We start from the raw sequence: 12,567 nt of genomic DNA on the forward strand, positions 1-12,567 counted from the left end.
ATCAGTGGTCAATCTGTATATATTAAACAACACTGAGCCATAAAACTGACTGATGACAAAAAGGGTATATTTTTAATACAGTGTTCAGGGAATTAGGTGTCAGACTTTTATGCCTGGCACCCAAAGTTTTCTCTACAAAATTCACAGAAAGGAAAATGGATGCAGTGCAATTTTATCTCAGTGATCACACTTGTACTCGTTCATATTTCAAGATCAAAATTATTTTCTAAAAGCCATTTCCTATTGATGCTGTTGTGTTTGCTCCTCACTTATTCTGATCATCAGGACACTGGGTCACAAGGTTCAGGCTGGCACGGATTTCTTTGATTTTCCTATGATGTTTTGAAAGGTAGGAAAGAATCCCACATCTTTTGGAGAATCACAGGGCTGCACGTAAAGAATGTTAGAGCTTGTAGGAGAGCAAATTAGAGCCAATTATAGCCTGACTGACATGCCACGGCAATAAAATGCCTAATACAATTCACTCCTCTTTTACAAGATATAGATTTTGATTCCATACACATATGTGATTTGGGATGTTCATTGTTTTTTAGATTGAGATGTAGTTATCTATTGGGCAATGATCAAAATGACAGTTGACTATGTCATGTCCCAGTTTACAAGGGTTCTCCTAAAATCAAGGCACTCAAATTGTTCATTACAAGATACTACTGTAGAATATTACAACAAGATAATGTGGGTAGTTCTATTAATTTCCACTTGAAACAGTGAATACTTTTTTTTAAAGATAAATTTTCCATCACACCCAATTTTCACTTTGAGGAATGGGCTTGTTTTACCTTTTTAAATTATCCTTTGAACCATATGGCCCCAATCTTGCCAGTGTTTCATTAATGGAACTTCCATGGAAATAAAGAGGAGATTTGCAATCTGATCACTTGCAGAATAGGGGTTACTGATTGGCCTGGTGGCATTTTATTTTCTCTAAAGCTTAAGGTAAATTGAAGTATCCCAAGATTCAAAACACCACTTTTTTAGAAACATATGGAGAGAAAGTTAATAAAGTTACATAAATTAATAGTCAGATGCCAGCAGCTTACTTTGTAAATTGTTCATCGGACAAAGAGGGACAATATATATGTACAATTTTTCTTAGCTGATTTCTGCTAATAATGCCTGTACATTTAGGGTCACAGGTCTGCAAAGCCTTGTGGAAGTCTTTCCAATTTTCTGTGATTTTATCCGAAAGAATGTCTTCCACCTAAAATGCAAATATAGCAGTTATTGAAATAAAAAATGTCTGTGGCGTTACATTGCCATATGTCAGTAATCATATAGTAAAAATTAAATAAACCCCTTAATTACAGAAAATCAACCCTTACTGAAGATAAACCTCATTATTACTTACAGTATCCCAAGCTAGAACAAGAGAAGGTGGCTTCTTAACTTCCTTTGTTCCATTAAGCCATTTATGACCCATCTAATTTAAAAAAAATGTTATTTGTATTAAAACTTTTTAGCACACTGTTTCCTAAGTAGTGTACAATGTCAGCCAATACATGTATTCTCAGGGTTTGAAAGTGTGGCTCTAATGTGAAAAGTGACTATGCAAAAATGGCACTTTACTTCCCTGATCTGCTCCTTTTGTGAATTAAAAGTTACAGCTACTGACTTTGATAACAAAACAACATATTACTGCTGGTTACTCTCCAAAGCAAAAGTCGCTAAGATTGACAGATGAGCTGCAAGTTGGATAGCTGTCTCTGAGGGAATAATTTGAAGACAATGGGATGGCACAGGTGAATGTGAGCGCAGAATCTGGTTCCCAGAACATAGATCAGGTTCCATTTGTGGCACTGGCAGTTAGAATAAAAGCATCTTTTTACTTGTAAACTGAGTACATTTAATACAAGAACTATTGAGATGCAACAGACACATGGGACCTTATTTTTCCAGAGTAACTGGGGTCAATACTCAGATCCAGCTGAGCTCTGTTCAGTGCAAAATCCAAGGGGAGACAAAGGTGCCTTTATGTCATTTTCAGATACCCCAGTCCTGGGGCCAGCGAGGAGCTGGTTTGGCTAGTTGGGGACCATCTTGGTTCCCAGCACTACTAGCATCTGCCTCAGAGCTGCTTTGACTTTCATCTGGCTGCAACAGTTCCCATGGGGCCATTCCCTCAGCCAGAGAATGATACAGCACCACGGCATTCTAGAAAATCTCCCCTCCCTTTGGGTCTGCCCCCAAAGAATTCCCTTATGCCCAAAAGTGGGCAGGACAGTGTGTTACAGAGCCAGCTATGCCAGCTTTACATCACCTAGGAAATGAGTGGGTGGAGCCTTTGTATTTGGCTAGGCTGGCTTTGCAGCTGCTTTGCACCAACAGATTGGCACAACAGAGGTCAGAATCTGGCCCACTCTTCAGAGCAGAATCACACTTCAAGTGTGAAGTCCTAACTAGCATGGTTATCTCTGGTTATCAGCTGGTATCTTATCCCAGGATGGCCATGATCCCCGTTGCTCTCTATTTCTCTAGCCTGCCCTTCTTTATGCTAAAATTTACTTTATTTAGAACACTAAGTAGGCAGTAGAATTTCAACTCTAAAATGAACCCAAATAAGTTAATTTGAGCATCCAAATTCATTTGCATAACCCATTAGTATTTGCACTTTGACAGTATTTATATTTTTCCCCTCCGACATGTCAGTTTTATAATTATAAAAATGTGACCCAGACTCTCAGCACAACTATTATTCAATTCAAGAATAGGTAGAAGGGACATGAACGGATGAATCAAATGTATCTATTGTTGGAGCCATCAGTACAGGATGCCGTCTATTTCAGTTCTACATCAAAGCTTTTCTCAAAGCAATATACACCATTCAAAACTATTCAGTAGGAACCTCTTTTTGTGCATCTAGTGCATCTCTTGACACTGCCAGGTTCTTTGATTCTTTCCAATGACACTAACTACACCAGCTTAAAACAAAAACTAAACAAAGATTTATTCAGATGAATAAATGTGAACCTAAAAGTGATCTAATAAAAATGTTATGAACAGCTCTAATATAATAAAGCAGTTATGAAAACTATAGATTAGACTACTTCTGAGTATAATTCAGTAAGCCCCAAAAGAAACTGACATACTGACTAGATATTCTGGTCAAAAGATACAGGATATAACCTCACTATGGGTACATCTACACTACCGGGGGGAGTCGATTTAAGATACGCAAATTCAGCTACGTGAATAGCGTAGCTGAATTCGACGTATTGCAGCCGACTTACCCCGTTGTGAGGACGGCGTCAAAATCGACTTCTGCGGCTTTTTGTCGGCAGCGCTTACTACCACCTCCGCTGGTGGAGTTAGAGCGCCGATTCGGGGATCGATTGTCGCGTCCCGACGGGAGGCGATAAATCGATCCCCGAGAGGTCGATTTCTACCCGCCGATTCAGGCGGGTAGTATAGACCTAGCCTATATGTATGGTAGTGGTTCTAAAGGAAGATATTAAAAGATGACTACAAAACTCCAAAAATTTCAAAGTCATACTCATGAAAACACACAATCAATGGGTATTATAAATCTCAGAACCTATGTATTATTATCTAATATAAATAGATAGAAAGAGCTCTTCTGCAAAATATCTGCAAAACAGTTTTGATGATTGAAATCTGGAAAGAGATACTTCCATCCCACACCTGCTACACACATGTACATGAACTTGTGATTACATTCCAGGGGGAGTTTCCAGAAACTTGAGGTAACTGTGAAATTGGTTCTCAACCCATGCTTCAGAGGCAAAAGAATCCAAGAGTGTGAATTATGTAGGAGTTTTACACTGCTGAAAAGCAAATGCATTCACTAACTTAGATGAAGATTATTCAGAGCTTAGGGTTTTATTAAGAATTGTCCTGACACCTTGCTATAGACATTATAAAAAAGAAAATCCTTAGAAAAGTATTGATAAACACTTACTAGAGATTCCTTTTCTTCAAACAAGTCTAAAAATGTATGGTAGCTGAGGTACCCAGTGTGTTCTGGATCAATTATCTTGATTAGGTCTTGGAAGTCCTTGTCTCTTATTTGAAATAAGATGCAGTCCAAAACGCGACGAAGCTCATTTCTTGTGATCTTTCCATCTTGTTTCTAAAACAAATGTTTATGTGTGTGTGAAAAGGAGTGAACAAATTTACTAAAAGACAATGTCTATTTTAAAACACTGTTCTGAACCTCTACGTCACACAACCCACAGTGACTGAAAGCTTTTAATATTGGTTAGCTTTTTGATAGTCTAATCAGTGGTTCTCAACCTATTTACCACTGTGGGCTGCCTATGCAGCTCTCTGTGTGTTACGTGGGCTGCATCCACGCAATATATATACTACCTGTATGGCCCTGAAGATGTCACATGGGCCACCGTTGTGTGCTGATTGGGTTGCCAGCGGCCCCCAGCCCACAGGTTGAGAACCACCAGTTTACATGATGTGAATCTGGTGGTCTCAGTCCAGTTCTCAGTGGACAAGAGGATACACCACAACGGGAGCCCTTGTTGACAGTCACAGCAGAGGGACTAAGGTTACAGAAATTGAACTATCCTCTTACACTAGAAGTCAGACCCTAAGTTCAGGTTTGTAATACGTTGGTGGAGCAGTATTAGGGAGCTTATAATATAGCTGCCTGTCCTGGACCTGTTCTGTGGAGAAACAGACAAAAGTCTTTGGTCTCCAAGATTAATTCAGCACCTTTCTTCAAAAATTAAATTGATGGTTTATGTTATGTAAGCACAAATAAACACACATACATACACACACACACTTTTTTTAAATAAAAAGGATGTTTTTGTTACTTCCCACCAGCTCTGTTACCCTACAGTGACTTGCTGCTGCCACTGGCCCCATCCATTGCCTTGGTGAAGAAGGGAAGTCCTTTAAAGGCTATTTGTGACTCGAATGAATTCCCACACTGCTCTCAGCAGAGAACATACATATAGGAGCGCCGCCAGCTTTTTTGCCGCCCTAGGCAGCGGAAGGTCCCGCCCCCAAAATGCCGCCCCCGACAGAGGCGGCGGAAGGTCCCGCCCCCGAATTGCCGCCCCCGACAGAGGCGACAGAAGGTTCTGCCCCCGAAATACCGCCGACAACCAGGGTGGCCGAAGATCTGGCCGCTGCGATCGCCACCCCCAAAATGTTAGCACCCTAGGAGACCGCTTAGGTCGCCTAATGGGTTGCGCTGGCGCTGCATACATATATACATACACCCTGGGTTAGTGTCCCAAATTCACCCCCTATCAGGAGATTTCCTTTATTCTTAATATCAGAACAATAAAATACAAACTCCAACCTAAGCTTTTTTCTTGAGCTTATCTTTTCCTAGGGTTTTTTCCTCCTTGATCTCTCTGTCTTTGCACACAGGTCTCTCTGCCTTAGACAGTAATGCTAAGCTTTTTATATTCCTGGGTTGGAGCTAATAGGAACCACTGGGTCTGACAGTGAGAGTGACTTAGTAGAAATAATTCTGCATTTCTGTACAGAGTCCCAGCATGTGACACTCTGTCATACTATCATGTAAATGTGTACTTTTTAAAGCATTTTATGCAATAAACAATGGAATGGGCTTATACAACAGTACTATTATATTTATGTATTGTTACAGTTAAGGCATGATTTTTGTTTCAGTCCCCATGATATATCTCCATAAGGTTTGAGGGGGAGTTTTAAATAGAGGTTAGTCTGTTTTTATCACAGTCTATTAGACCTTAGAATTTTATATTTTTGCTTGGACTTTTATTATATTTTGCTTCCCTTAAAAAAACAGTGGAAAAAGGAAGAAATGTAAGGAATAAATGCCTGGGAACAATAAAAGAAAAATGAATGGTAAACAATTTCTCCAGTGATTCATTTCTGCCTAAGCATGAGACAAATATTTTGCTGCTCATAAACCTCACACCAAGAAAAATTCTGTTTCCCTTTAGTCCCCTATAGAGATCCAGGGTGGCAGTAGTAATATACAGGATGAGCAATTATTTACTTCATCAGCTGGTTTGGGAAACACTTTGAAGTTTTGTAATCAAAAGATAATGGTCTTGTGAAACTGCTTTTCTGCCATCTGAATTTTCTTTAGAGACTGTTGTCAGTGCATTAAATCATACGGAAAAGAAACTTGATAATATATCTACCTCAGTGAATGTGTTAAGAAATTTGGTACAGGAGATACAAAAATTAGTTTTACTTTACATGAAAATATGTACCGTATAAGTGGAAGCATCTTCTCCACAAAGCTTAAACACAAAGATAACTTGTTTTTTAGTCATTGCTTTGATAATATTGAAAAAATAATATATATTATATTAGCCTTCAATCAGTGAGCTTTTTGATTGTTTATTTGACACCTAAAATCTCTAAAATGTTTTCAATTATGAGCTAGATTGTCACCTGGTATAAATTAGCATAGCTCCAATGACCTCACTGGGGCTACAGTGATTTACAACAGCTGAAAATCTGTATGCATCTCTATTTGTGTAACAGTTTTGGATGTTAAGGATGAAGCTATTCCTCCTGCAGCCAGAGTTCTCTTTCTGCTGTCACAAACATCGCTATCTGTGTAAATAATTTCATTCATTGATGATCACTACAATAAAGCGCATAAGCATGTGCTTGAGTTCGTGATTAAGTGCTTTGCTAAATCAGGGCCCTAATGCTGGTATGTGTTATTACTATCTACTGCAATGAAGGAAATTAAACTCTCTTCTTTGTAAATTGCTAGGCAAATTCTTTCTTTTGTAGTGATTGTGTGTGTATATATATACACACAAACATATATGTAAAAACAACAAGGAGTACTTGTGGCACCTTAGTTACTAACAAATTTATTTGGGCATAAGCTTTCGTGGGCTAAAACCCACTTCATCAGATGCATGGAGCGACAGGTATATATACACAGTACATGAAAAGATGGGAGTTGCCTTACCAATTGGGGGGTCAGTGCTAACGAGACAATTCAATTAAAGTGGAAGTGGGCTATTCTCAACAGTAGAATCCCAAGGGAGGAAAATCACTTTTGTAGTGGTAATGAGGCTAATGTAATCAGGGTGGCCCATTTCAAACAGTTGACAAGAGGGTGTGAGTAACAGTAGGGGAAAATTAGTATGAGGAAATTAGTTTTTGTAGTGACCCATCCACTTCCAGTTTTTATTCAGGCCTAATTTGATGGTGTCCAGTCTGCAAATTAATTCCAGTTCTGCAGTTTCACGTTGGAGTCTGCTTTTGAAGTGTTTTTGTTGAAGAATTGCCACTTTTAAGTCTGTTATTGAGTGTCCAGGGAGATTCAAGTGTTCTCTGACTGGTTTTTGAATGTTATAATTCTTGACATCTGATTTGTGTCCATTTATTCTTTTGCGTAGAGACTGTCCGGTTTGGCCAATGAACATGGCAGAGGGGCATTGCTGGCATATGATGGCATATGTCACATTGGTAGATGTGCAGGTGAACGAGCCCCTGATGGTGTGGCTGATGTGGTTAGGTCCTATGATGTCCCTTGAATAGATATGCAGACAGAGTTAGCAACAAACCCAATGGGGCTCGTTGAGAAACTGCAGAACTGGAATTAATTTGCAAACTGGACACCATCAAATTAGGCCTGAATAAAGACTGGGAGTGTATGACTACAAAACCTAGTTTCCCCTACTGTTACTCACACCTTCTTGTCAACTGTTTGAAATGGGCCACCCAGATTACATTAGCCTCATTATCCGGGCCGTCCCTACCTATACGCAAAGTACGCAGCTGCGTAGGGCACCAGGAAATTTGGGAAATTTTCCTGGTGCCCTGCGCAGCTGTATGCTGCTCCAGCCCTTGCCCCACCTCTTCCCCATGGCCCCCGCCCCTGCTCTGCCCCAGACCCACCTCTTCCCACCCTTGTTCCGCCCCAATCCCACCCCCACTCCACCCTTTCCCCAAAACCCCACCCTGCTCTGTCCTCGCCCCGCCACCACTCCTCTGAGGACTGCACCAGGGCCGGGCCTGCTCTCACTGGTGGTGGGAAGTGCAGCGACCCAGCCACGCCGCCAGTTAGTGCTGGGGAATGGGTGTTCCCTCCTGCCCCCCAAGCCAGACCTCTCCACAGAGGCCTGGGGCCAGCTCTCCCCGCGATCCCCCTGTGGAGGCCTGCCCCCTCCCCGCAAGGGGACTGCGTAGGGCCCCAGAATAGCTAGGGATGGCCCTGCTCACTACCACTACAAAAGTGATTTTTCCTCCCTTGGTATTCTACTGTTGAGAATAGCCCACTTCCACTTTAATTGAATTGCCTAGTTAACACTGACCCCCACTTGGTAAGGCAACTCCCATCTTTTCATGTACTGTGTATATATACCTGCCTACTGTATTTTCCATTCCATGCATCTGATGAAGTGGGTTTTAGCCCATGAAAGCTTATGCCCAAATACATTTGTTAGTCTCTAAGGTGCCATAATGACTCCTCATTGTTTTTGCTGATACAGACTAACACAGCTACCACTCTGAAACATATATGTGTGTAATTTATACTGCAGAGCGGGAACGAGCAATTTTTATGTAATTATATTAGAAAGGAATTGTGATATATCATCTATATAAAAATTTGTAATAAAAAATGCCAGCAGTACCTCTGAAGATATGCCCAGTGCTCATTTTGCTTGTGTCAACCAGACTGAAAGCTTTAATTTTTTCAGTCTATTATTTGCTCATCCAATCCAAAAATATAGACTGTACAATTTAAGAAGAGCAATCTGTAGCAAATCAAAGTAATAAAAAATTCCATCTGTCCACTAAAGCAACGATCACACAGCCCAGTGTATGGATCATATATATCATGACATTCCATCAAAAATGACAAGAATGCTTTTTTTAACATAGTTCAGTACATCATGAAAACCATAGAACAGAATAGACTGACAGTTCTTTATTAAGAGTGCATTCATTCTAGAGCTAGACATAAAAAACATGCCCAAATTCTGTTAAAAAAATCAGATTAAAATATTGCTGCCGATAAAGTGAGTGATGCAATGGAATGATCCTGGTCAATCTCACAGATCTGACATTATACATCTGTCAGATTATAGACCACAAACAAGAAATGTTTTACAAGTTCCACATTTTCTATTTATATTGTATAGCATGGGGCTGTGACAATGACTCTGTAGTTGAGGTTCAAACTTACTTTACATTATTATACTGATTTTAATCCCTTCCCTCACTTCACTAAAATGCAATAATTCTGCCTATAATTTCTCATGTGTGGTCATGTGCCAAGGGATATTTATTTATTTAAGTTTGGGAATAACTGGATAAGGCAGTTGAGAAATTTGAGAAGTTGCATATTTGCATTTGTGAAATTTTCCAAACTTCTTTGAAACATTTTCCAGAATGGCTTGGTATAGAATTTGAGTCTACAAACATTTATGCGTGTCTTTAATGTCAACTGCAGTCAAAATCAATGGGACTTTCCTGTGTAATATTAAGCATGTGCATAAATCTTTGCAGGATCACAGTGTAATTTTGGAGCTACCTACAGTTCTTTTGAACCTATGACAACTTCAGGAGCACTCTGAGATGTTTATAAATTCCATAGGCTGTCTGGTTTCGTGGGTGGCTAGAAAACACTTTAGCTTCTTTTCTTGGGCCTTGGTGTCTTCATTTAGGAGACTTCTACACACAGCTTGCATTGCTTGCCCAGAGAAGCATCACAAACTGTCCTTTTTAAAAGGGTTTTACAAATAAAAGTAATGCTCATGAAAGATCCCAGACTGAATTTCTAAATTTATCCACACAACAGGAAATGCAGCAACATGGAACTCTGGAAGTCTGAGGTGGATATTTTAAGTTTGTACTTTAGCAATCCTTTAAGCAACTGGGACACAACAGACAATCAATACTAAAAACTAACATAAACAATGTGGAGATTAACAAAAACAGTACAGCAACATACTAAAATTGTTCTAACAATAGAAACGCATTACAATTTATGGAATTTAGTTGTACATAAGTTTACAAGATGAAAAAAAGAATAACAAAATAAAATATAATTAACTCAACTGAAAGATTAAAAACTATATAGAGTAAATGGAATAAGTGTACGGAGAGTTTCCAACCCCAAATATAAAAAAATGAATGATACTAAAAAAAAAAAATCAAAAAAATCAAAACATTCCCACCTGTGGCATTTCACGGGGGAGGGGACTATTTAGCCTCATGTATATAGGACTTGATTAATAAAGAAATGAAGTAGGATAATATCATTAATGCCAATCAAGATGGGTGTTTGGAAAAAATAGATCTTGTCAAGTGAACTTGATATCTTTTTTATGACATTTTGATTAAGAGACAAGAATGATATGAAATTGAATATGACACACATTAAATGGATTCAAAATTGGCTAACTAACAGGTTTTAAAATGTAACTGTAAATGGGGAATCACTATCAAGGGTCTGTGTTTCCAGTAGGGTCCTGCAAGGAATTGGTTGTTGGACCTAAGTTACATAATATTTTTATCAATGACCTAGAAAACAAAATCATCACTAATAAGTTTGTAGATGACACAAAGATTGGGGGAGAGGTAAATTACTGATACAGAGAGATCTGAATCACTTGGTAAACTAAGCGCAAGCAAACAATGTATTTCAATACCGCCAAATGTAAAGTCCTGCATGTAGGAACAAAAAATGCGGGCCGTACATACAAGATCGGGCTTTGCCATGAGCCCTGTGTATGAGGCAGCATGTTGTTGTGTTGCCCCCAGGAGCAGCCTAGGAAGCAGATTGTGACTCAGCCACAATCTGCCATCCAGTTTCCGCTTTCTCTGGTAGGAACATGCCCTTGTATCTGGCATAGCATACATCCTTTGGCACGCTTTCAAAGCTGTACTGCCTGGCATATTGTGAGGATGGATTGTTAGGAGTTGAGGGAGGGGCAAAGTCAGATTTATGACGAGAGGGTAGCAAGAGGGAAGTGGCAGTTGGATCAGGACTTGAGTCTTGGTGAAGCACATTTGTTCCAGCACTTGCTATGACTGTAAGTGGTCACGGCTTTTTTTATTAGGGTGGAGGACAGAAGACAAGGGAAGGCAGCAACACCTGAACGCAAGTAATTCATTGGAGGAAGGTATAGGATGTTTGGGAGAGGGTTAGGAAACCAGATGAAGGGAAAGACTTGCTTGGCAGGAGGGTTGGAATCTGAGAGGTTGCTGGGTACCTGTCAAGAGGGTAGCTTGAGAGGTTAAAAGCTGCATCAGTTTGTGAATGTGTTAAGTCATCCATCTCAGCATTGTAAGAGTTAAAAATAAGGTTTCTTACTGTATCAATCATGAGAAATGCCTGCTTCAGTGATGGATATGCATTTTGGATGTGTCTGCGTAGCTTTAGAAGGATACTGTTACTTGAGAAAGCTTCATCCATTCCTCTGATTGGGTGTACTCTACAACAGGAAAACATGGTTGACACAATGTTCTCATCTCTCATCCTCTTACTCTTCAGAGTAGGGAGAAAATGTAAACTCATTAAGGCCAAAAGCTTAGTAGGACTCAAAAATATGCTTAGACATTTATATGGATAATGAGAATATCCGCAAAAGATTACCTGAAGTAAATTTAATCAACAATTATTTCAGTAGATATAATTTTCCATCAAGTTCAAGTACATCTCAAACAAAAAAAATGTAATTTTCTATTTACCTGTGGTTCTTTCTTATAGGAAGTGTCTGTCCATTTTCATATGTCACAGGGTCCTGAAATTTCTCTAAAAATTGATGCCAGGCAATTTTACCTGTGGCTTTAAATCCAAATCTGGTAAAACAAAGATGTAAGAACTGTTTTAAAAGACTTCCTTTTGTAAACACTGTTATAACTACATTTTCCAGAGAGAATTTTGGCTTGTGACAGAAATTTATGCAATCTAGTCTGAGTTTACATAGCTTAAAATTTTACAAAAACTATGTGGCAAATTTCAACGATAAAACAAGTTGGGCCAAATTCCCTTCTGAGTTCCACCAGTCTAACGGAAGAAAGAACTAGACCTGATCAGATGGTTCTGGTTTTATCCAAACTGAAAACCCTTAAATTTAGAAGTGTTAGAATGCATTTATAAGGCATTAATGGCCAGATTTTGTCAACTTCACTCATGTTGAGTAGTATTTTACTCTGTGAATAATCCCTTTGAAATCAGTGAGGGCTTGATTTTGCTCCCCTTGAAGTCAGTGGCATAGCTCCCATTTAACTTCAGTAGTGCAGGATGAAGCCCTAAGTAAGTGTGGCAAAACACGTTCCTAAATTAGATGGTGTCTTTTAAGCACTGTCACCAATTTATTTAGAAAAAATGTGATGACTCACTGCTTTACTCATTTCAACAAAGTTTTAAATATCTATTCCTGAAGCCTGTTAGAATGGTGTTATGCTGTGTTTGGAGCATGACTACCAAGGTGAGGTTTAAACAACAATAAAATGGAATAAGGGGTTAACAGGACAACAAATAGTGGAAAGACTTTTGTGGAGCTCCCACAAAAAACTCCATCCTCAGAAGTTCATTAAGTTTATCAAGCTCAGCCAATGAAATTCCAAGTTGGGAGAATTACACCATCA

At 39.3% G+C, this 12,567-nt stretch overlaps 1 protein-coding gene across 1 annotated transcript in view; it reads right to left on the reverse strand.

Annotated features, from left to right (window-relative positions):
• The window catches only part of EFCAB6 (EF-hand calcium binding domain 6), a 151,450-nt gene that overhangs the window by 86,581 nt on the left and 52,302 nt on the right, over window positions 1-12,567 (reverse strand). Inside the window, exons 9-13 of the mRNA XM_034759423.1 lie at window positions 11,665-11,775; window positions 11,288-11,408; window positions 3,938-4,108; window positions 1,370-1,441; window positions 1,062-1,222 (exon numbers count right to left, since the gene is read on the reverse strand). Coding sequence (XP_034615314.1) covers window positions 1,062-1,222; window positions 1,370-1,441; window positions 3,938-4,108; window positions 11,288-11,408; window positions 11,665-11,775 — 636 coding nt within the window. The remainder of the gene's footprint in view (window positions 1-1,061; window positions 1,223-1,369; window positions 1,442-3,937; window positions 4,109-11,287; window positions 11,409-11,664; window positions 11,776-12,567) is intronic.

The sequence above is a fragment of the Trachemys scripta genome, chromosome 1, assembly GCF_013100865.1.
Source record: "Trachemys scripta elegans isolate TJP31775 chromosome 1, CAS_Tse_1.0, whole genome shotgun sequence".
In the NCBI taxonomy this organism is placed as follows: Eukaryota; Metazoa; Chordata; order Testudines; family Emydidae; genus Trachemys; species Trachemys scripta.